Source organism: Thunnus albacares, chromosome 16, assembly GCF_914725855.1.
Source record: "Thunnus albacares chromosome 16, fThuAlb1.1, whole genome shotgun sequence".
In the NCBI taxonomy this organism is placed as follows: Eukaryota; Metazoa; Chordata; class Actinopteri; order Scombriformes; family Scombridae; genus Thunnus; species Thunnus albacares.
Window position 1 is genome coordinate 26,381,466 of NC_058121.1, and position 25,339 is coordinate 26,406,804.

Here is a 25,339-nt window from a genome sequence, read left to right on the forward strand (position 1 = left end):
ATGTTAAAATGTGTCCCTTGTCCACAAATTCATCCAACTTTAACAGATGATATGGAGACAAACATAGTTAAATGAGACACAATAAATGGACGTTTAATATTTCAGTAATGATTCACCTTTTAGCTGGCTCCTGCAATATTATATAATTAACAAAAGTACCAACTTGCTTTCAGGTAGATATAAAATAACCAAGCAAGCACACAGCTGGTGAGATCATTAGCTCAACATTGGAAGGAAAGCAGTAGAAAATAAGTGACTAGCATTATTATGAATTTTATAGATAAACATTATTATAAGGCTACAGCATGTGTGACTGTTATGGCAATAATACAAGCCGTGCAAGTATATGCAAAAGCATACTATTTTAAAAATTTAAAATTAAATGAGGAGAAAACAGAAATCTTATTAATTGGCCCCACAGCAAAGAGGGATGAGCTCTTTAAAAGATTTGGTAACCTGACTCCTTTGAAAGTGACTAAAAAGCATTCTTTCATCTCAGAAATATTGTAAAGGTTCACCTATTCCTAACTCAGCAAGATGCTGAAAAACTAAGTCATACTTTTGTCTTGAGTAAGTTGGACTACTGCAATGCACTTTTTACGGGTCTTCCTAAAAGGTCGATTGAGAGAGTGCACTCTGTGACTAGACTGTTAACAAAAACAAAAAGAGAGAACACATCACACCTGTCTTGGCTGAACTACACTGGCTCCCTGTGTCATCCAGAATCAATTTTAAAGTCCTCTTAGTTGTTTATAAAGCTCTCAATGAGTTATGGCTGAGCCACATCACAGACTCTTTTTTGTTTTATGTTCCTTCACGAGCCCTTAGATCTCCTACTGCAGGTTTGCTTTAGACCCATGAGCCTACCCAAAAGAAAACTGGAGATGCAGCTTTCTTCAGTTATGTTTGGGAGCATAACTGTGGAACGCCTTACCTGAAGACGTTAGAGAAGCAGGCTCGGTTGAAAGCTTTAAACGACACTTATAAACATATCTTTTTAATCTAGCCTTTCTATAGCATGATTGTTGCACCATTTCTTTTGTGCCATATCCCACCATCTTTAAGACACTTTATTCCATTTTAAGGAATTTTTATTCTTTTTTCATGATTGATTATGTCTTTAACTTAAGAGTTTTAGCTGTGTTTCCTTGATAAGCTATTCTTGTCCTCTCCTTTAATGCAATGTGCTGTTTTCCATTTTTCTTGTTTGCCTTCTTTTATACTAAGCATGTATTCCTGTTTAATTCTTAATGTCTCTCTTTTTTTTTTTTTATCTCTTTAATGTGAAACACTTTGAGCTGCATATTTGTATATTATAAGTATAATGCAGGCATTAACACAGCTTGGAAGCCCAGTCACCTGTTGTTGTAATTGTATTGTACTTGGTGTAATAATAATCAGACTGGCAGCAGTGGCAATAAAAATAATTTTATTATTATTAATTACAATTATATACATTATATTTATTAGTTTGGTCCAGAAGGTGCAGCAGCTCGAGCCATTTTAGCCACCATGTGTGCACATCTCTGCCAGAGATTGCTGTCAAACTGCTCAGTCTCCCCCTGGTGCCCGAGTACAGTAAGTGTGAGGTTCAGTTGCTCCAAGTCTGAGGCCAATGTTGGGAATAAGTTCCCCAAATGAAGGATTTAAGTCAACAGGTGGTTGTGATGATGGATATATACATCAAATCATTACATCTTGTAGCACAGAAAGAAGAAAATCTATTGCTGAGACATGAGTTGTTCTGAAACAGCAATTCAACATAGATTGTGTTCATTACATCATTGATGTTGAGTGTATTCATGGTTGTTGCACTACATGGAGTATAACATTGTAGAAATTAGAATCCACTCTCTTAAAAATAACTGAGTTCAAATCATGACACTTGGCCAAGCAGCATTTTCAAGCCCTCCTCCTCACATACAGGGGACAGCACACAGTTTATGAGGTGAAGGGTTAAGGGTAATGCCAACTCGTGGTGTCAGATCCAGCTCATCCTCTGAAACTCCAGGTGGAGTAGTGAAACGAAAGTGCTGCAGGAGGGTGGTGAAGAAGATGAAGAGCTCCATCCTGGCCAGACTCTCTCCGAGACAAATCCTGCGACCTGCAAGAGAGAACAGAAGAAATGTTTCAGCTCATCTGCAAGAACATTAACATCATCAAGAAGTGACGATTAAATTCACCAACCTGCAGAAAAAGGCATGAATGCATCTCGCTTGACAAACTTTCCGTCTTTGTTCAGGAAGTGGGCAGGATGAAAGGTGTGAGGATGCTCCCACTCGCTCTCATCATAGAGGACAGATGTCAGGAGAGGATACACTGTGGTCCCCTGTAGACAACACAGAATTTGAAAAAGCTTTTAATATGCTGAGCAATACATCAACTACAGAGAATATTTCATGTGGCCCAGTTTTGCCACATTTGGATTTTAATTTCACATTTTTTATTCTGAACATGAAGATGGGTATGGATGACCAACAAGACTCCTTAGAAGATATAGAAATTAATTAATCAATTAAAGTTACATTTAAAAAATAAAGTAAATTGCATAACTGAAAACTCACTGTGATGATCCTCGTGACATGACAGAAAAAAAATATTTTCTCTAACCTGAGTTTGAACCTTTTGATGGAAGTTTGATGGAGCTCAGGACGCATCCTGACGACAGCCGCGTTACTTCAAATTATTTTACTGTTAAACTTGGAATCAGTGAGAAGATTTTAAAGTAATTTTTAAAGTATTTTGATGTCTTTATTACAGTAGACAGAAGACAGGAAACAAGGGAGAAGGAGATGCAACACAAGTCCCCAGCTGGATTTCAACCACAGGTTTTTGGGTTTGCATTTCACATTCAGCATCTTAACATCCTATCCACAAGGACGCCCCAATTTTACCTTTTTAATAAAGTAGCCCTGGAAGGTGATGTCTCGGCTGGTCTTGTGAGGAATAGCCATGGGGGAGATGTTAGCCAGTCTCTGTGTCTCATGGATGACGGCGTTGGTGAAGGGCAGGTTCTTCCTGTCCTCGACCTGAACCTGACGACTTCCTATCACCCTGCTAAGCTCCTCCTGGACCTGGTCTAGAGGATGAAAGCGGGTGAGGACAAATTATGTTTAAATGCATGTTGTTTATTTGTTTCTTTTGCTGTTTTTGTTCGTTTTTATGATGATTTTTGTGTCAGTAAAGCTGGAAAATCTGTTTAGTGATGAACGCTGTTTATACATACGGCTCCTTACCCTGTATTTTTGGATACTTGGCCATAAGCAGAAGTGCCCATCTCAGTGTAGTTGCTGTTGTATCAGTTCCAGCAGCAAAGAGATTAAGGACGGTATACAAAAGGTTTTCATTGTGGAAGTGGCTGTTGGTAATCCCAGATTCCTGCATGTTCAGATGAAACAGAGCAGTTACTGAAACAAATCTAATCTAAATCTTTGATATGTAACATTACTTTGAATGACTAACTGAGAATCACAGACTTTTTGTTTTGATAATGATGGTGGAGGATTCCATTCTTGTCATTAAATGACCAGTTTTTCATTTACCCCAAGCTGTCACCCCACTGCTCAGTCCAGTAAATGATTTACTACGCTGGATGAACCTGCCTCTCTCAATTATGGGAAGAAAGATGACAATACTTTCAACACTGAACTTTCTTTTCCACAATGATCCCAACACAACCCCATCCTACCCGGTTTGAATATCTGCACGCCATCAATTCTAAGTTTTAGTGGAAAAATAAAACAACCAGAGTCAAACTAGGATCAACATGGACCTCATTTGTGGAAAGATACGGGACATGACTATCTAATGTGGGACACAGAAATGACACAGAATTAAAATAATGGCTATGAACATATTTTGATAGGTGATGATATGTTTCCCAACCTCCAGATTTTGTTTTCGGACCAGAAAGGCATCCACAAAACCTCTGCACATCTGGGGATTGAGGGTCTCTTTCAAATGACTGAAAAGCTTTAGGTTCTGTTCCTTGTTGAACTGAGACAACTGCTGGAATTCCTTCCTGTCAGAGAATAATTTGCCGATCCACGGGAACAGGTTGTACAACTGTTGAAAAAAAAAATTACCAGGAAAGTAAAAAATGAAATTATGTATTCAGTTGAAATATTTTTATGTATTATATATTTTGAAACCACAATGCTGAAAGTATAAGCTTAACAAAAGAATAAAATGATACCTGTATGGATGGGGAACCGATAATTAGAATGATTCTGTTTGTTCGATCTACCAGGGATGTGAACTCTGGATCATCATATTCAAATCTGCTGCCATAGACCATGGAGCAGATAATATTAGAGACTGCATAGTTCATTGGTCGGGTCGTATCAAAAGCTTCTCCTGAAACAACAGAAACAGAGAAAGAATCATTGTTTTTAAAGTCCTAAATGTTGGTTTTCATTGCAGTTGTTAAAATGAAAATGCTTACCTTTGAATTTCTTAAACACTCCTATAAGATATTGACATTCCTCAACAATTTTATCCTCACATGCTTTCTTGCCCATCCCAAAGTCTCTCAGGTTAGTCAAGGCAAAGCGCCTCATCTCTTTCCATGAATCCCCATTGGACCATGCAACCCCTGAGATGAAGTATTTGAACAAAATATATGTAAACTAATAAGCTGATTGTGGGCAAAGACTATGAATATAAACATGCAAGTGAATAAAAACAGGAACATAATTTGGTAAAAGCTCAGGTTTTTTTTATTCCTTACCATGTCCTTGATTGAATTCATCAACAATCAGCATTGGATCTCTTTCTCCAAACTCATCAGCATGGTTGACAAGTGCCTCCTTCACTGTCTTGTATCCTGCTAAGACCACCACTTTCTTGGGTCCCAAATAGACAGTGAACACTGAGCCATATTTCTTGGAAAGCTAAGAACAGAGGCATACTGTCATGACATTTTTTATGCTTAACAGAAACACGGGAAAAAGGAAAAAAGTGACATAATTATTAGCAGACACAACAAACTAAAAAAAAAAAAACTACTATGGCACTTCCTCACCTTCAGTAATGAGTGGAAGGGTTTCTTAAGGTCCAGCTGCAGCAGGTTACCCAGCAGGGGAAGTGGTTTTGGTCCAGGTGGTTCCTTCCTGTCCTCCTGGGAGCTGAAGCTGGAGGAAAAGATGAGGTAGATGAGCAGCAGGACCACCAGAGCCCCCAACAGGGAGACAGAACTGGAGGACTGGAGAAAAAGATTTAACGTCTCCATGAAAAAAGTGTCCTGAAGTTGCAAGTACACTGACAAAATGAGTCTCCTCCTGGTGTATTTAACTCTATTAGTGTTTTGGTGCAGAGGAGGGATCTTTTATGGTTGCCAGTAAAAAGTTGCCACAGCCAAGTGTTAAACATTACAAGGACAAATCTCTCTTCAAAGAAACAACATTCAAGGGGAGGCAGGGAGGGGAATAGTTGTTTGGAAACCTGATTTCAAAACAGGTCAGGTCAGAGCACACCCACTGTATCGCACCTACGATGTGCACATATAAAATTGTACGCTCAAACACACAAACACACACGTGCATACTTGTGTGCATGAGGATTAAACACTGATTTGATGATGCACATAAAATACACATGGAATAACAATATCTAATGCAATTCTTATGTTAAAATGTGTCCCTTGTCCACAAATTCATCCAACTTTAACAGATGATATGGAGACAAACACAGTTAGATGAGATAAAGTACACAATAACTGGATGTTTAATATTTCAGTAATGATTCACCTTTTAGCTGGCTGCTGCAATATTATATAATTAACAAAAGTACCAACTTGCTTTCAGGTAGATATCAAATAACAAAGCAAGCACACAGCTGGTGAGATCATTAGCTCAACACTGGAAGGAAAGCAGTGGAAAATAAGTGACTAGCATTATTATGAATTTTATAGATAAACATTACTGTGAGGCTACAGCATGTGTGACTGTTATATAAGGCAATAATACAAGCCGTGCAAGTATACGCAAAAGCATACTATTTTAAAAATGTAATATTAAATAAGGAGAAAACACAAATCTTATTAATTGGCCCCACAGCAAAGAGTGAAAAGCTATTTAAAAGATTTGGTAACCTGACTCCTTTGAAAGTGACTAAAAAGCATTCTTTCATCTCAGAAATATTGTAAAGGTTCACCTATTCCTAACTCAGCAAGATGATGAAAAACTAAGTCATACTTTTGTCTTGAGTAGGTTGGACTACTGCAATGCACTTTTTATGGTCCTCTTAGTTGTTTATAAAGCTCTCAATGGGTTATTGCTGAGCTACATCACAGACTCTCTGTTGCTTTATGTTCCTTCACGAGCCCTTAGATCCTCTACTGCAGGTTTGCTTTAGACCCATGAGCCTACCCAAAAGAAAACTGGAGATGCAGCTTTCTTCAATTATGCTCCCAAATTATGGAACGCCTTACCTGAAGACGTTAGAGAAGCAGGCTCGGTTGAAAGCTTTAAACGACACTTAAAAACATATCTTTTTAACCTAGCCTTTCTATAGCATGATTTTTGCACCATTTCTTTTGCACCATATCCCATCATCTTTAAGACACTTTATTCCATTTTAAGGCATTTTTATTCTTTTTTCATGATTGATTATGTCTTTTACTTAGGAATTTTAGCTGTGTTTCCTTTTTAAGCTATTCTTGTCCTCTCTTTTAATGCAATGCACTGTTTTCCATTTTTCTTTTAATGTGAAACACTTTGAGCTGCATTTTGTATGAAAGGTACTATACAAATAAAGTTATTAGGGACCGAGCCCAAAAGGAAGAGGACCCTATTGTTTTTCGTATGTTTGTTTGTTTGTTTCTTTCTTTCTTTCTTTCTTTATTTATTTATTATTACGCCATTTAAACCCTTAATTTGACCTACAAATCATACACTGACACAAATCCAACAGGAAGTCCGCAATTAGCCTTTCACAATAAGACTTTGCCCCAATTTTGGCTGCCAAACAAACGCTATCTCCCCCAAAGGCGTTAATGGTATCAGCTTCAAACTTCTTAGATGACTTATGACACTATGCTGAAAAAAAATTGTTAAAAACTTTGTAATAACTGGAACAGTTTGAATTTTATAAGCCCTCAATGTTACAGTGCCACACCACTCTTACAATGTAAAACAATGGGGAGGCATGAACTCCTAACAATAAGTCTGACCACTTTCAAACCCGTATCAATGGATTCACCATGAAATTTCCTACTAATACATGATTTTTAATGTAAGATTTGGCCAAAGTAATGGGATTTATGAGGATATTTCACAAGAAGTGTTCTCTAAAATCCTGCTCTCCAGCTGCTCCTGGTGATGTCACTCCCTCAGTGCTGTGAAACATTCCGCAATACACACTCATTATAAAATCGCAGGAGGAGCAAGAAAAGACTTTATAAGTCAAACTCTAATATCTCAAAAACAGTAAAAGATAGAAAAAACATGTAAATTCAAGATTTGTAGGTCAAAGTCTCATGACTTATTTAAAGTTCAAATGAAGTCTGTATCTAAAAGTTCAAATGAAGTCTGTATCTAAAACTGTGGAAGCAGTTATGGACCAGCCTCCACATAGTGGAGAGGTTGATCCCCCTCTATCTTTTAAGAGGCAAGAGGGAGATCAAAATATAAAGAATTATATTTGGTTGATATAAACCATTAGCAAATAAAAAAAATATTTATACAACATATTTTCTCTCTCTTCTTCGGAAGAGACATGTCAAATGATGCTCCAAGGGAGGACAGCCTCCCTAACCAATCAAAAACCAGAATGCAATATTGACATTGAGTTGGTCCAGTGATAGTTTCCAGAATTCATCTTCAATTCTCTCCACTGTAAGGCGGAGTAGCAGCAGTAGATAGCTCCTTACGTTAGCCAATGCAACAGCTGGCTTGTTGTAGCAGCCTGAAGGACTCTTTATACATCCATGGAGGGACTGTTAAGGACTGTTGTTAAGCTAATGGGAGAGATGATCTGGACTATGCAGCGCAGCAGCAGCAGGACACCATGGAGCGGCTGGAGAGAGAAGTACCGGAGAAACAACCAGGAGAGTTAGCTTGTTTGTCATTGTTGCTAATGATATCAGACTGGTTAAGCAGCAGCCATAAAGTTCTGTTAACTAACAGATGACCAATAGTCACAAATGGATGTTATGACATGAATACTTCATCTCCATGATAGAAAGAAGAAGACATCAGAGTCAGATATTTTGTTATATTTTGTATGTCATGCACAAAGATAAGAGTGTGTAAGTCATGTGTTTGATACATGCATTAATACTTTCTGATTTGAACCTACACTTTTAGATCTGTGAATGTTTTTAGTGTTCAGTCTTTCTAGTATTCAGCACTGGTCTGTTCCTGTATCACATTATAAGCTTTGTGGTACTTTATATATTTCTGTATACTAAGAAAAAATACATAGGAAACACGTGTATATCATGTGATAGCTTGTCTGTTGATGAGATCACTCAGGGGTTTTTGTTTTTAAAAGCATATTGGCATATAAAATTGCCCTCCGCCCCTCCAATTTCATCTGGTGGGGGACAATGATATAGTTTGATGCAGTATGTTGGTTTTCCTCCTGTCCTCCCCAATTTTTTGAGTCACCAGCCGTCACTGGTGTGAGGGTTGAATGCAGCTCATTTTTGTAGGATACAGCAGAAAGATCTATATACATACAGTACATTACATACAAACTTTGTATGAAGTTTGGTGTTATTATAATTTATTTTACAATAATTATAGATCTTATATTTATAATTCAGTAGTGGGGATGATCTATGAGGGCAAGGGTGACAGTTTAGTAATAAAGTGCTGTAGAAAAATACCATCAAAACTAAAATTTGTGGCTCTGTAATGCAGTTTTTCCTTTATTAGGGCCCGAGCACCTAGTGGTTCGCTCTCCATTCAAATATATGTGTATTTTTCTGTGTCTAGCTGCAGTTACTTATTGTCTCTACACACCCGACAGAACACATTTCAACCAAACTTTGACCAGGTCATGTGGGTTAAAAGTCGTTACTTTTCTAAAAATAGATGATGAAAATTAGGAAATTAATTTGTTTTACACACAAACTCATCAAAAGTTTTAAATTTATTAATTGAAATTCAAGTGAATGGGCCCAAAACTTGAATGATTTTGATGACACAGGTGTGAGCAAGACAGAAATTTCTCACCCTGCAGAAAATTCTCATCCTCACACCGTTGAGATTTGATGTTTTGCCATGACAGAGGAAGTTGCTATAACTTTATTGTACATACTCCAGTCTGCACCAAACTTTACATGTTTGATAAGAGCCCGGCCTGAACACGTCTACAAGACAATATTCCATCAGTGATGCAAACTGGCTGAATAGCGCCCCCTACGAAATTGCAGCAAAGCAGCCCCACCAGCAGGCAAAATAGTGGACAAAGGAAGTGATGTTTAACTCCTTCTTGCGCTGTCTGAAAACAGCCCGGGTCTGAAGACATCTAAATGCCCGTGACAGAAGTCCTTCGACTGCGCCGCGGCCCAACGTGCGCAGAGGTGTGAGGGCCCGTTCATCGCTGCTTGCAGCTTTGATTATTGTTATTATTGAGTATAATGCAGGCAGCAACACAGCTTGGAAGCCCAGTCACCTGTTGTTATTGTATTGTACTTGGTGTAATAATAATCAAAGTGGCAGCAGCAGCAATAAAAATAATTTTATAATTAATAATTACAATCATATACAGTATATTTATTAGTTTGGTCCAGAAGGGCATAGGTGCAGCAGTTCGAGCCATTTTAGCCACTATGTCTGCACATCTCTGCCAGAGATTACTGTCAAACTGCTCAGTCCCCCTCTGGTGCCTCCTCCTCACATACAGGGGACAGCACACAATTTATGAGGTGAAGGGTTAAGGGTAATGCCAACTCGTGGTGTCAGATCCAGCTCATCCTCTGAAACTCCAGGTGGAGTAGTGAAACAAAAGTGCTGCAGGAGGGTGGTGAAGAAGATGAAGAGCTCCATCCTGGCCAGACTCTCTCCGAGACAAATCCTGCGACCTGCAAGAGAGAACAGAAGAAATGTTTCAGCTCATCTGCAAGAACATTAACATCATCAAGAAGTGACGATTAAATTCACCAACCTGCAGAAAAAGGCATGAATGCATCTCGCTTGACAAACTTTCCGTCTTTGTTCAGGAAGTGGGCAGGATGAAAGGTGTGAGGATGCTCCCACTCGCTCTCATCATAGAGGACAGATGTCAGGAGAGGATACACTGTGGTCCCCTGTAGACAACACAGAATTTGAAAAAGCTTTTAATATGCTGAGCAATACATCAACTACAGAGAATATTTCATGTGGCCCAGTTTTGCCACATTTGGATTTTAATTTCACAGTTTTTATTCTGAACATGAAGATGGGTATGGATGACCAACAAGACTCCTTAGAAGATAAAGAAATTAATTAATCAATTAAAGTTACATTTAAAAAATAAAGTAAATTGCATAACTGAAAACTCATGAATTTTATAGATAAACATTATTATAAGGCTACAGTTTGTGTGACTGTTATGGCAATAATACAAGCCGTGCAAGTATATGCAAAAGCATACTATTTTAAAAATTTTAAATTAAATGAGGAGAAAACAGAAATCTTATTAATTGGCCCCACAGCAAAGAGGGATGAGCTCTTTAAAAGATTTGGTAACCTGACTCCTTTGAAAGTGACTAAAAAGCATTTTTTCATCTCAGAAATATTGTAAAGGTTCACCTATTCCTAACTCAGCAAGATGCTGAAAAACTAAGTCATACTTTTGTCTTGAGTAAGTTGGACTACTGCAATGCACTTTTTACGGGTCTTCCTAAAAGGTCGATTGTTTATAAAGCTCTCAATGAGTTATGGCTGAACCACATCACAGACTCTTTTTTGTTTCATATTCCTTAATATGCTGAGCAATACATCAACTACAGAGAATATTTCATGTGGCCCAGTTTTGCCACATTTGGATTTTAATTTCACAGTTTTTATTCTGAACATGAAGATGGGTATGGATGACCAACAAGACTCCTTAGAAGATAAAGAAATTAATTAATCAATTAAAGTTACATTTAAAAAATAAAGTAAATTGCATAACTGAAAACTCATGAATTTTATAGATAAACATTATTATAAGGCTACAGTTTGTGTGACTGTTATGGCAATAATACAAGCCGTGCAAGTATATGCAAAAGCATACTATTTTAAAAATTTTAAATTAAATGAGGAGAAAACAGAAATCTTATTAATTGGCCCCACAGCAAAGAGGGATGAGCTCTTTAAAAGATTTGGTAACCTGACTCCTTTGAAAGTGACTAAAAAGCATTTTTTCATCTCAGAAATATTGTAAAGGTTCACCTATTCCTAACTCAGCAAGATGCTGAAAAACTAAGTCATACTTTTGTCTTGAGTAAGTTGGACTACTGCAATGCACTTTTTACGGGTCTTCCTAAAAGGTCGATTGTTTATAAAGCTCTCAATGAGTTATGGCTGAACCACATCACAGACTCTTTTTTGTTTCATATTCCTTCACGAGCCCTTAGATCTTCTACTGCAGGTTTGCTTTAGACCCATGAGCCTTCCCAAAAGAAAACTGGAGATGCAGCTTTCTTCAATTATGTTTGGGAGCATAACTGTGGAAGGCCTTACCTGAAGACGTTAGAGAAGCAGGCTCGGTTGAAAGCTTTAAACGACACTTATAAACATATCTTTTTAATCTAGCCTTTCTATAGCATGATTTTTGCATCATTTCTTTTGTGCCATATCCCACCATCTTTAAGACACTTTATTCCATTTTAAGGAATTTTTATTCTTTTTTCATGATTGATTATGTCTTTAACTTAAGAGTTTTAGCTGTGTTTCCTTGATAAGCTATTCTTGTCCTCTCCTTTAATGCAATGTGCTGTTTTCCATTTTTCTTGTTTGCCTTCTTTTATACTAAGCATGTATTCCTGTTTAATTCTTAATGTCTCTCTTTTTTTTTTTATCTCTTTAATGTGAAACACTTTGAGCTGCATATTTGTATATTATAAGTATAATGCAGGCATTAACACAGCTTGGAAGCCCAGTCACCTGTTGTTGTAATTGTATTGTACTTGGTGTAATAATAATCAGACTGGCAGCAGTGGCAATAAAAATAATTTTATTATTATTAATTACAATTATATACATTACATTTATTAGTTTGGTCCAGAAGGTGCAGCAGCTCGAGCCATTTTAGCCACCATGTGTGCACATCTCTGCCAGAGATTGCTGTCAAACTGCTCAGTCTCCCCCTGGTGCCCGAGTACAGTAAGTGTGAGGTTCAGTTGCTCCAAGTCTGAGGCCAATGTTGGGAATAAGTTCCCCAAATGAAGGATTTAAGTCAACAGGTGGTTGTGATGATGGATATATACATCAAATCATTACATCTTGTAGCACAGAAAGAACAAAATCTATTGCTGAGACATGAGTTGTTCTGAAACAGCAATTCAACATAGATTGTGTTCATTACATCATTGATGTTGAGTGTATTCATGGTTGTTGCACTACATGGAGTATAACATTGTAGAAATTAGAATCCACTCTCTTAAAAATAACTGAGTTCAAATCATGACACTTGGCCAAGCAGCATTTTCAAGCCCTCCTCCTCACATACAGGGGACAGCACACAGTTTATGAGGTGAAGGGTTAAGGGTAATGCCAACTCGTGGTGTCAGATCCAGCTCATCCTCTGAAACTCCAGGTGGAGTAGTGAAACGAAAGTGCTGCAGGAGGGTGGTGAAGAAGATGAAGAGCTCCATCCTGGCCAGACTCTCTCCGAGACAAATCCTGCGACCTGCAAGAGAGAACAGAAGAAATGTTTCAGCTCATCTGCAAGAACATTAACATCATCAAGAAGTGACGATTAAATTCACCAACCTGCAGAAAAAGGCATGAATGCATCTCGCTTGACAAACTTTCCGTCTTTGTTCAGGAAGTGGGCAGGATGAAAGGTGTGAGGATGCTCCCACTCGCTCTCATCATAGAGGACAGATGTCAGGAGAGGATACACTGTGGTCCCCTGTAGACAACACAGAATTTGAAAAAGCTTTTAATATGCTGAGCAATACATCAACTACAGAGAATATTTCATGTGGCCCAGTTTTGCCACATTTGGATTTTAATTTCACAGTTTTTATTCTGAACATGAAGATGGGTATGGATGACCAACAAGACTCCTTAGAAGATAAAGAAATTAATTAATCAATTAAAGTTACATTTAAAAAATAAAGTAAATTGCATAACTGAAAACTCACTGTGATGATCCTCGTGACATGACAGAAAAAAAATATTTTCTCTAACCTGAGTTTGAACCTTTTGATGGAAGTTTGATGGAGCTCAGGACGCATCCCGACAACAGCCGCGTTACTTCAAATTATTTTACTGTTAAACTTGGAATCAGTGAGAAGATTTTAAAGTAATTTTTAAAGTATTTTGACATCTTTATTACAGTAGACAGAAGACAGGAAACAAGGGAGAAGGAGATGCAACAAAAGTCCACAGCTGGATTTCAACCACAGGTTTTTGGGTTTGCATTTCACATTCAGCATCTTAACATCCTATCCACAAGGACGCCCCAATTTTACCTTTTTAATAAAGTAGCCCTGGAAGGTGATGTCTCGGCTGGTCTTGTGAGGAAGAGCCATGGGGACGATGTTAGCCAGTCTCTGTGTCTCATGGATGACGGCGTCGGTGAAGGGCAGGTTTTTCCTGTCCTCGACCTGAACCTGACGACTTCCTATCACCCTGCTCAGCTCCTCCTGGACCTGGTCTAGAAGATGAAAGCGGGTGAGGACAAATTATGTTTATGTGCATGTTGTTTATTTGTTTCTTTTGCTGTTTTTGTTCGTTTTTATGATGATTTTTGTGTCAGTAAAGCTGGAAAATCTGTTTAGTGATGAACGCTGTTTATACATACGGCTCCTTACCCTGTATTTTTGGATACTTGGCCATAAGCAGAAGTGCCCATCTCAGTGTAGTTGCTGTTGTATCAGTTCCAGCAGCAAAGAGATTAAGGACGGTATACAAAAGGTTTTCATTGTGGAAGTGGCTGTTGGTAATCCCAGATTCCTGCATGTTCAGATGAAACAGAGCAGTTACTGAAACAAATCTAATCTAAATCTTTGATATGTAACATTACTTTGAATGACTAACTGAGAGTCACAGACTTTTTGTTTTGATAATGATGGTGGAGGATATAAACTCCATTCTTGTCACTAAATGACCAATTTACAGTCAACTTTCTCCAATAAACTGATTTCTTAAATGTCATGTCAACAAGAATCCTGGCTACCATAGTTGGGGTATAGGATTATGGAAACCTGATTTTTCCAGCTAGATTTCTCCTGGACAACATTGATTTCTTGCTTAACTCAACACCAACTAGGATCTCAGGCACTGACAGCTCACCAGAAACATCTTCCTGCTCTTGATATCCATTGAAAACAAACTGTGCCCAAGAATCGCACTGGTTGAGGTTTTATGTATGGAATTCCAGACACTATGCAAGAGGTTGGAATTCAGCCAAGAACAAATGCTAACCAAAGAAAACAAAACACTGCAAAACACCACCAGTACTCTCACCAGTCAACTATCATCAGTTACAAAAGAAAAAGAAAGACATGACAGAGGCAATTCTAGATCTACAATCATGATAAAAGAATTCATGGCAACAAAACTCAACTGGGTACAAGCTACAGTACATCAAAACATCAATATCAAAAAGGTATTCAAACATCAACCATAGACCTCAAAATCTGTCTTTATGCAGATTATGTATCACTCTTTATGGAAAAAAAACCTTTCCTCATTGTAAGAGAGCATTAGAACCATTAAAACATTTTCAAATTATTCAATTAACTGGATGAAACCTCCCTCCTCTATATGGACAGAATATGACAGTCCACCAGTTGTCCCAACATCACATATCTTGGTTTAAACATTTACCCAAAGCTGTCACCCCACTGCTCAGTCCAGTAAATGATTTACTATGCTGGATGAACCTGCCTCTCTCAATTATGGGAAGAAAGATGACAATACTTTCAACACTGAACTTTCTTTTCCACAATGATCCCAACACAACCCCATCCTACCCGGTTTAAATATCTGCACGCCATCAATTCTAAGTTTTAATGGAAAAATAAAACAACCAGAATCAACATGGACCTCATTTGTGGAAAGATAAGGGACATGACTATCTAATGTGGGGCACAAAAGTGACACAGAATTAAAATAATGGCTATGAACATATTTTGATAGGTGATGATATGTTTTCCAACCTCCAGATTTTGTTTTCGGACCAGAAAGGCATCCACAAAACCTCTGCACATCTGGGGATTGAGGGTCTCTTTCAAACGACTGAAAAGCTTTAGGTTCTGTTCCTTGTTGAATTGAGACAACTGCAGGATTTCCTTCCTGTCAGAGAATAATTTGCCGATCCACGGGAACAGGTTGTACAACTGTTGAAAAAAACAAAACAACAACAACAAAAAAAACACAACACATCAGTATGTAAAATAAAATATCATTATCACAAAAATAAATAATGAAATTATTCAGTTGACACATTTTATGTATTGTGAAACCACAATGCTGAAAGTATAAGCTTAACAAAAGTATAAAATGATACCTGTATGGATGGGGAACCCCCAATTAGAATGTTTCTGTTTGTTCGATCTACCAGGGATGTGAACTCTGGATCATCATATTCAAATCTGCTGCCATAGACCATGGAGCAGATAATATTAGAGACTGCATAGTTCATTGGTTGGGTCGTATCAAAAGCTTCTCCTGAAACAACAGAAACAGAGAAAGAATCATTGTTTTTAAAGTCCAAAATGTTGGTTTTCATTGCAGTTGTTAAAATGAAAATGCTTACCTTTGAATTTCTTAAACACTTCCATAAGATATTGACATTCCTCAATGATTTTATCCTCACATGCTTTCTTGCCCATCCCAAAGTCTCTCAGGTTAGTCAAGGCAAAGCGCCTCATCTCTTTCCATGAATCCCCATTGGACCATAAAACCCCTGAGATGAAGTATTTGAACAAAATATGTGTAAACAGATAAGCTGATTGTGGGCAAAGACTATAAACATATGAAACATGCAAGTGAATAAAAACAGGAACGTAATTTGGCAAAAGCTCAGTTTTTTTTTTATTCCTTACCATGTCCTCTATTCATTTCCCGCACAATCAGCATTGGATCTCTGTCTCCAAACTCGTCAGCATTGTTGACAAGTGCCTCCTTCACTGTCTTGTATCCTGCCAAGACCACCACTTTCTTGGGTCCCAGATAGACAGTGAACACTGACCCATATTTCTTGGAAAGCTAAGAACACACACACACAGGAATACAGACAGGATGTTAGAATTGCAGGAAAAACTAACTACCCTAAAAAAAAAAAAAAAAAAAAAAGTCCTATGGTACTTCCTCACCGTCAGTAACGTGCTGTAGGGTCTCTTGAGGTCCAGCTGCAGCAGGTTACCAAATAGGGGGAATGGTTTTGGTCCTGGAGGATCATTCCCATCTGCCTGGGAAGATGAGATGAGGTAGACCAGCAGCAGGACTACAAGAGCCGCCAACAGGGAGAGAGAACTGGAAGACTGGAGAAATACATCTAATAACCCCATAACTTTAAAACAAACTGTATCCTTCCCAGTGTGCTGACACAATATGTTCCCTGCCCTGTTTCCTTTAGCTCTGTGAGTGTTTTCGTAAGGAGAGAAGCCTTTTTGTAGCTGCCAGTGAGAGAAAGGTCCAGCCCACGGGTAGGGCCAAAGTATAGAAGTATAGAAAGGTTCACCTGGAAAAAAGTAGTAAATGACTGTCGTTATCAGGTGCTTTCAGCACATAGTGCTTTATTTGTTGTTGGATTTTAAAAAGATAAGCTTGCACTTCTGTTATCTTGAATGGCATGTCTTAATGTTGACTTGTAATCAGAAAAGGGAGAGTAATTGAGTCTATAGGTTACAGGAACAAGTGACATAAAGATTTACCCAGGCAGGCAACTCTGACCCAGTGATATTTCGCTGATGCTTGTTTCAACTGTGAGTGGAGGTTTTAAGAAAAAGTCATAAATCATTTTACTTGTTTTTTGTGAAGTTTTAAAATGTGTAAATAAGTATCTCTGTTTTTGCTGCTCCAGAACATTAACTGGTTGTTTTAAAGTTCTTTGAAGCCTATGTACAGTGAGTACTTTTGATATCCCTTACCTCCCTTTGTCACATCCTGCCTGGTTTTTGGGACTCTTTGTGTTCTTTTGGTTTCCTGTGTTACACTTCTGTTCAGTCCTTTTGGTCAGTTGACTTTGCTCTTTCATGTTATTTGAGTTGTTTCTCAGGAAGACTATTAGATTATTGGTTAGCTTGTAGTTCTGTGTTTCTGGGTTCATTTATTCAGAGACAGTTTGGTTTATGCTGGGATGTTGAGTGGTGTTTTCTGGGTTTTGGTTTGCTCTGTTTCCCTTGTGTGATCTTCACATCTGTACTCATCCGCTCCTCCTCTCACCTGCCCTGCATTACCCTCGTTAGCCCTGCCTTGCTCTGTGATTTCCCCACACTTGTCCTCTATCAGCCTCATCAATCCTCATCAATCCAATCTCATTGTGACACCCTTTACTTCAGGGATGTTTTCAAAGGTGGACTTGCAATGGAGTATTTTTATATTGTAGTCTGAATACTAACTGAAACTAACTTGACCCTCTAAAAATGCTTTTCTCACTGGCTCTGTTAGGGAAAGTTTCTTCAGAAAGAGGCACATAAAGACATAAAGAAAGCATTAAACATTGTTACTTGTTGAAGCAGTTGTAGACACTGTACAATCCATCACACCATCAGTAACAATTATACAAATGTCCAAACACAAACAAAAATACAATCATCTTGTATTTTTGGAGAGAAAGCATGTTGTTCAGTTGGCCCTTTCTTCAAAGCCAGCCCTTTCTCTAAAGATTGTGAACCCAAACTAGACAGCTTTATACCTCTCCAGAAGCAAAGCTAAAAACAGTCTGGTCCCTAAATGGACACTTCCAGAAACCGTTACACCTTCTGACAAAGTATGTCACACGATCTAACAGAGACCTCATGGTCAATCAATAACTTCAAACTTGGCAATCCTTTAACTTTATCTTGTCTAGGTACCTCATGATCCACACAGTCTCTAAAACAGTAGGCTTAAGACAAAGATATATCTAGCTAACCCCAGAGGTCAGCAAGAAATCCTCAGATAGAAACAAGTTCAAGAGTTCAACTAGCCTAGGAGTATGATTTCTTCACCAACATGTATCCCCAAAATGACAATGACATTACATCACATTCAGTTGATAACAAACATTGACCTCTTAGTTTAAAAACATTTGTAACATATAGCCTATACAAAAGATTTATAAAATGATAACCTACTATTTAACCTACTACAATTTTCTTTCACAGCTCTTAACAGCGCCATCATTGTCAGACAGTTTTTTTTCTTGTTGACAAAGTTTAATAACATGCCTTGGTGTTCTTTCATATTTGCAGGTTAGTAGTGTGTGCCTGATTAGCTAGCTACCAGTGTTTTAACTGTACTCATCGCTTTCACTCACCCTTCCCCATGAAGTTCACGGGTTATGGGATGAAAGTAAGAGAAGGGGCATTTGTCTCCCCAAGTTTGTTATTAAGAAGGAACATTAGTGCTGTTTTACAGGGCAACTCGTGTTGCCTGAGAGGAGGCACTGTCTTACAGGCTAATGTCAGAGAGCGAGAGAGAAAAGTCTCCTGTGTGCAGTAAATCTCACAGATTACCTGAAAGACTGTAACATGATTGTGTGCAGTCTTAGTGAGTAAGATGAGCATTGATACATATCAACGTTCCATTTGCAAAGTTACCTCTACTTTCTCTTCGTGATGGTATCAGATTCTTTGGCCATCCATTCTGTAGCCTTGGTCGCTAAGGTTGTCGCTAAGGTTGTTCCACAGGCTGTTCATGTTGTCCACTCACATATTTTTGAATCAGAGTTGGGCTCGAACATGAACAGATGTATTTGAAAAGTTTATATTTCAGGTAAAGAAGGAGAAAAAGAAGCAAAATCCAACTACTACTGTTTGTTTACATAGCCTCCACATCTGGAGTCTGGGGCAGTTTCTGGGAGCTAATCAGTCAGAACAGGTGGTCTCATCAGGAGACAGGAGCTAAAACTGTCTTTGAGAAAGGGGCTGAACTGAGGGGCTGCATAAAGGGTCAGTATAAGATGGATGAGGAGTTTTTTTTAACTGTAAATCATGCAAAAACATTCCAGCAGAGCCCCAGAATTAAAATGTAGACCTGAAAATGTGCATGATATGCCCTCTTTAACCCTATGACATGAATGGCTTATAAACATGCACATAGAATATTGAAGTGATTCTGGATCATATGGCCTTTTTGGTTAGTCCAAAAACAAGGACATTACAGCAGACTAATACAGACATGAATATGACTTTCAGAATCTGATATTGATAAAAACATGCAAACTTTTGGTGGTTTACAGCTGATAAAGAGCAGATCTCATGGCACTATTCACATATGGAGCAAAGGTTGAACCTGAATGGCTTACGTTACAATGATAAGAAAACAGTGGCATGGATTATTGTTTAACCTGTAACCTTTGAGGTGCTTCAGGTTGATTCTTAGTTGTCTACTGTTTTCTCTGGGAAAGTTCTTCCCAATTGTTTATAGGGAGCGCTTCAGGGTGCTGCACTATCCACAACCCCAACAAACCTCATGTGAGTAGAATATGTGCTACCCCCCAGAGGATGCCCACCAGAGTCATCCACACAAAACTTAGTAACATCTCCTGATTGTCACATTCATCAGCTGATTCTGAGGGATAATAAGACTTATATTATTTAGCAATAGGTAACACAATTACATTTTTATGGAGGGAAATAAGTGATCTGCCCTCATTTATGTAAATGGGATGGACAAAATATAACACCTCTATAATACAATGCAAACCAACGAAACTCAAAAGGAGCAATGCCTAACTAGGTCCTGCACTCCAGGTGGCATACTTACCAACCTTGTAACAGATTGGTCCCTCCATTTCAACTGACTGGGAAACCCCTATAATCAGTGTTACCTGGACATGTTTCAGCACAAAGAGAACAACTGAATAAATGCACACAAACAAAACACCTAGGAACCAGACTTAGAGGAGCCCCCAATTTGTCATGACCAGCTCAAAACCATGACAAATAATGAGGGGTGACTCAGAAAAAGTTAAAGCAAAAACACATTCATTTATTTGAAACAACTAAAGGGGGGTGTAGCAGTCGGTACGTGTTGCGTGAGTGAAAAAATAGTGAGTGGAATGTTGTATGGTGAAAGGAAAAGCAAAGACAAATATGTGGAGCATGGAGAGTAGGGAGCAGAGTTTCCCCCTTCTCTCTCATCATGGAGTAAATGGGGCGTGCTCTTATAGTACTGGAAACACTGGGCCCAGCCCAATAATCAATGACCCAACCACACCTGCTGGGTGTCTGCAACACAAAACACAGAGACAGGGAGCGCTCCTTTTCAACAGCTGGGGCACAATCCAGCGAGAAGGGATGACGAGCACTGAAGGAGGAGCATATGTATTAAGTGGAGCGGAAAATATTTGCCGGTGGGAAGATGTGTCACCTTAAACAATCAAGGTTTATTGTGTCATTAATTGTGGATGAGATAACAATGTCAAAGAAAAAAATGATACCAGCAATCACCTGCTTGCTGCTCTTCTGTATGTTAAGTACATTTTATCGTATTCACTCATTCAGTTGTAATAGCATAAAGTAGACTGTAATCATGATATTGAATGATTTAGGTATATTTGGGGGAATATGCTCCCTCCAGAAGTCAAAGTGTTTTGAATAATATTCTACAATGGAGCTTAATTCAACTTACCCTGTAGTGTTTCTATCAGCCATGTGCTCAAGGTAAGCGTACACGCTGCTTTCGCCACTTTAATTTTTTTCCTCTTTTATTATCAAAAATGACAATTTTTACAGTTCAAACAACAGTGAATATCTATTTACATAAAATAAAACTATTTGCAAAGAAAAAAAAAGAAAATGAACATATCAAATTGTATGCCTCCAAACACCATCACAACAAAACTAAAATGCAAAACTCAGATCTTTTTTGTCTTTGGAAATAAATACCATTTTTGCATTTTTCACAAAAACATCTTCACCTTTGTCTGCCAAAAACAATGTTTGAATGGGCAACAGGTTGCAGAACAGTTTCCATTTTTCCACATTTTTGCCCTCTTAGAGGGCAAAATTTGTCGCAGTGTATACTGCATATCTGACGTGGGCCAGAGTGATGTTAATCAATGTTGTGTTTATATCAGTCCTTCTCTAGGATAATCCAAACAATTAAGTCCATGTCCAATCCGTGTCCATTAACGTTTTCAGTCCAGTGAGATGTTCTAACAGAAGCTTGACCTGGTGGATAAAGGAGATGCAGATGGGACACAGAAAGAACAGATGTTCAAGGTCCTCAAGATGTTGTTTGCAAACCGTGCAGTCTCTCCCGTAAATAGATTTACTTGTACGGGAAAAATTGAGCAGGGCATCAAGACTTTGTGCCAACTGAGTCGCCTTTTAAATGCAGACTCCACCTATTTGGCGCACCATAGGCGTATGCCGGTGTGGTAATGGTGCAGACCCACAAAGACAAGCAGCCAGCCCACCAGCCAAAAGAGGCGGGCTCATCACATAGCCTATGACCAAAGTCATAGGCTATGTGAGTTGAGTCAACACCTCTATAAAACATTTTCAATGAAAATTAACTTAATCTTAATCTTAATGAAAGTAGGACGTATTGCAGTGCTGTTATATTAGCTACATGTATGTTAGAATTCAATACTGGTCATTTGAGAAACCAAAAGGGCTGATTTTTCATGTACAGTTTCAATTATATATGAGAATGTATGGTGAAAAATACAGATTTGGCTGTAAACAACGACAGTAGGTATTGTGTCTAACTAGTTTAGCTTATGGAAACCTTAATCCATCCATCATAGCTCAGTGACTACATAAAATAATACATATTTACACATTTTTGCATGATAATTGAAATTGAACTGCAGGAATGTGGGGCTGTGAACACTCTCTGACACAATGACAAGCTTTACGCAACAGTTGCCAACCTACTAAACTGAAACTAAACTAAGATTAAGACTGTGCCCACACATTATGTAAGATGATACGCATATACACACACAGTTCACCTTCATACACACAAAATCTCAGATATATCTTTTACCTAGATGCTTTAAACCTTGTCAATGATAAACTTTACTGAATGAATTTTATAGCTTAACTTGTTACAAAACTAAGTTATTAAATTGGGGGCAAAGATCTTCACAATATATGTTTTACATCAGACATGATGCCTTTGACTCACATTTTATCCAGAAAGCTTCCTTGAAGCTTCGGCTGTAACAAAACAAAGTTGAAAAGTTCGAACCTAATACAAGCATTTATACAAAACTTTTGAAGTCGATCATGGCAAACAACCTCAAGCTTTGGGAGCTCTCCATCTTCTTCATCACCTGGGACAACTTTTGTTTCAGATGAAGTGAGAGAAAGAGAACAGAGAGATACAGAACAATAGTACAAATGGGGCTAAAATATCAGTGAAAAGGGCTTTAAAGATCTGCTAATGTTGAACCAAATTAAGTCTAAAACATCAGAGAATATTGACCCAAACACCAGATTTTTTATAATTTTGTACGTTATCATTGGGTTGTCCCTTATTGCCAATTTTGTTTGCATAACACAGGAAGTAGGAGAGAAAATGTTGCTTTCAAACCCCGGCTTTTAGGTTATTTGCATTGTTATAATGTTTTAAAGATGTTCTTAAGTGTCTGTCCACCAATTTGGTTGAATCTGAATTATCTCAACAACTATTGGATAATTTTCCACAGAAACTGGTGTATATATCCAGACTTTAGTGATTCCCTGACCTTCCCTTTATTGTTATCTTGAGGTTGACATTTGTGGTGGATTTTAATTAAGATGTCTCAACAACTATTGCCCTGAAAATTGGTATAGACATTCATGTTCCTCTTTATAACTTTGGTGATCAGTGAGTTTTCATCTGCCACCATCATCAGATCAAATATTTAAGTTGTCTGACCAAATCTGCAAAACTAATTGTATTCCCATCAGATTTATTTAGTAGTGCTAATTGGCAAATGTTAACATGCTAACATGCTAACTGATAATGTGAGACTGCTTTTGTTTTTGTCTGAATTCCTGATCTAATTATTCTGTGTGGGAGCTGCTGGATGGGAGGCAGGTTTCCCAGAGAGGCTGTAGAATCTAATGTGCATCTTTTAGTAGTTTATAACTAAATTGATCAAAAAATCTACTTTACAAATTTATTGTAGATTAACAGGTGCTTAATATTGACTTGTAGTAAACTGAGAGTATCTTTAAAAGTTCAATCACACGCTGGAGTCACTGTGAATAATGTTTCATTTCATCCATAAGCCTTCAGTTTTATCATGACTAAGGTCACCCTCTAGTGTTTAATGCAAATGATGACATTTAAAGGACAGGTTCACAATTTTTCAAGTGTGTCTTAAAACAACAGTCAGGTGTCCATATGAACAGTGAAAGAGGTTTTCCTCACCTTAATCATTCCTCCTCTTTATACTGACTATTAAAAGATCCCCCTCAAATGTGCTTTCAATTTAAGTGATGAAGGACAAAATCCACAGTGTGTCCACACAGTCATTTAAAAGTTGATGTGAAGCTTATATGAGGCTTCAGCAGTCTGAGTTAGTCATATCAAGTGGATATCTGACATATTTACAGTCTTTTTAGCATCAAATACCCTCTTTGTGTTTCCTCGGACAGTGTTTCCCTGTTGAGCTGCAGGTGGAAGTATAGTAACAAAAAGAGGGACTTTGTCACTAAAAAGACTGTAACGTCGAAAGATATCTACTTGATTTGACTCATTTGGACGCTGAAGCTTCATATTAGCTTCAGATAAACATTTAAATAGATTTTTGCACAGAAGGAGGACTGTGGATTTTGTCCCTCATCACTTACATTGTAAGTGCATTATGAAGGGATCTTCTAATGGTCAGTATGAACAGGAGGAATGATTACAGCAAGAAAAATCTATGTTGTAATGTTCATTTAGGTTCTTGACTATTATTTTAAGATGGACTTCAAAAATTGTGACCGTCCTTTTAGTCATAAAACAGCCCTATTCTGACAGAAACACTTATCTCCAGTCCAGAGGAACAAAAGCACAGAGAGAAGATTTCATTTTCAAAGAATCTACAATAAAATTGAAGAACAAACCACCAGACATCTGCTGCTGTTCTTCCCACGCTGACACCAAAATGTTTCCGATGAATCTTTCCACAAAAAGTTACGCTGCAAAAAAGAAACTAAAAACACCCCAAAAACCACTTTCTCTTATTTTGACATTGAATGGGCAAATTCTAGTTAAGTAATAGTTATAAAGTTAGTTATAATAGTCTTTAAAATTGTATTTATGTATTTATGTATTTCTGCATGTCTGCGGTTTATTTTCTTCTGACCAGAAGCTTCACATAAAAACACTTCCTCAAAACCAAATTAAGCAATAATTATCATGTGACATTTGCATCTTACAACAAAAATACAGATTTCTGGTATCATGAGTTCATTAGAGAAATTAAAAAAAGAGAGCAGAATGTCTGGTACCAGATGAGTAAAATTTCTATTTTTCTGATGCTGTTGCTTCATTCAACAGGTTTATTTGGAAGATATATTTAGAGCTGGTTGTACGTGGGCAGAATGGAGAACATGTCACACGAAATCAGCCAGACTTACAGCAAACTGTTCTGTGGTTATAAAGAAGGTCAAGGTTGAGTTGTTGTCTCATGACAAGATAACTGGACTAGAGGCTTCATTAAGCATATGAAACTTTATTTATCAGTCTCTTTATCGTACAGTATGTCTTAATTAAGCATTAACTTTTTGTTCCTCTGAGCTTCGCGTGTTTCTGGTGTTTATCTGCTCATCATTAGAGCGTGAAACCTCCAGAGTTCTGCTGCTGTTGTACCCACATTTTCTCTAAAACACTTCCCTCTGAATTCTTAAGACAACGCTGCAATGAGGAACCAGTGGCTTATAGACCACAAAATGCATCAAGAATAACATGAGAATGCACAAGAATACAATTGCTCAATCTATGTTCAGAGGTGACCATGGTGAATGCATGAACATACTGTGATATATATGTACGAAAATCATCTCTGCAGTGTGTATGTAGCGCGACAAACCTCTCAAACACAGAGTGGTGATGAC

General features: G+C 37.9%; 1 protein-coding gene across 2 annotated transcripts; it reads right to left on the reverse strand.

The window, feature by feature from the left end:
* Positions 1–1,708: 1,708 nt before the first annotated feature.
* Positions 1,709–17,396, reverse strand: LOC122965552 (cytochrome P450 2K1-like). 2 transcript variants are annotated; one of them, XM_044329694.1, is made up of 14 exons: positions 16,463–17,396; positions 16,193–16,355; positions 15,904–16,053; positions 15,655–15,815; positions 15,305–15,484; positions 5,024–5,203; positions 4,730–4,892; positions 4,445–4,594; positions 4,196–4,356; positions 3,886–4,065; positions 3,237–3,378; positions 2,895–3,079; positions 2,188–2,329; positions 1,709–2,104 (listed from the first exon to the last, which is right to left on the reverse strand). In XM_044329694.1, the coding sequence occupies exons 1-14, from the start codon at positions 16,655–16,657 to the stop codon at positions 1,917–1,919; spliced, it is 2,340 nt and encodes a 779-aa protein (XP_044185629.1). In that variant the 5' UTR covers positions 16,658–17,396; the 3' UTR covers positions 1,709–1,916. The 2 variants fall into 2 exon arrangements, with proteins under 2 accessions (XP_044185629.1, XP_044185628.1); XM_044329693.1 differs by lacking the exons at positions 1,709–2,104; positions 2,188–2,329; positions 2,895–3,079; ... (4 more) ...; positions 4,730–4,892; positions 5,024–5,203 and adding exons at positions 12,418–12,822; positions 12,906–13,047; positions 13,613–13,797; positions 13,955–14,096 and having other exon boundaries at positions 16,463–17,062.
* Between the last annotated feature and the right edge of the window lie 7,943 nt (positions 17,397–25,339).

Coding starts and splice junctions, on each gene's coding strand:
- LOC122965552 (XM_044329694.1), bottom strand. CDS start 16,657: ATGGGGTTATTAGATGTATTTCTCCAGTCTTCCAGTTCTCTCTCCCTG. Junction 5,204..15,304: donor TCCGAAAACAAAATCTGGAG/GTTGGAAAACAT, acceptor CTTTTTCTCCAG/TCCTCCAGTTCTGTCTCCCT. Junction 3,379..3,885: donor TCCGAAAACAAAATCTGGAG/GTTGGGAAACAT, acceptor CTGAACATGCAG/GAATCTGGGATTACCAACAG.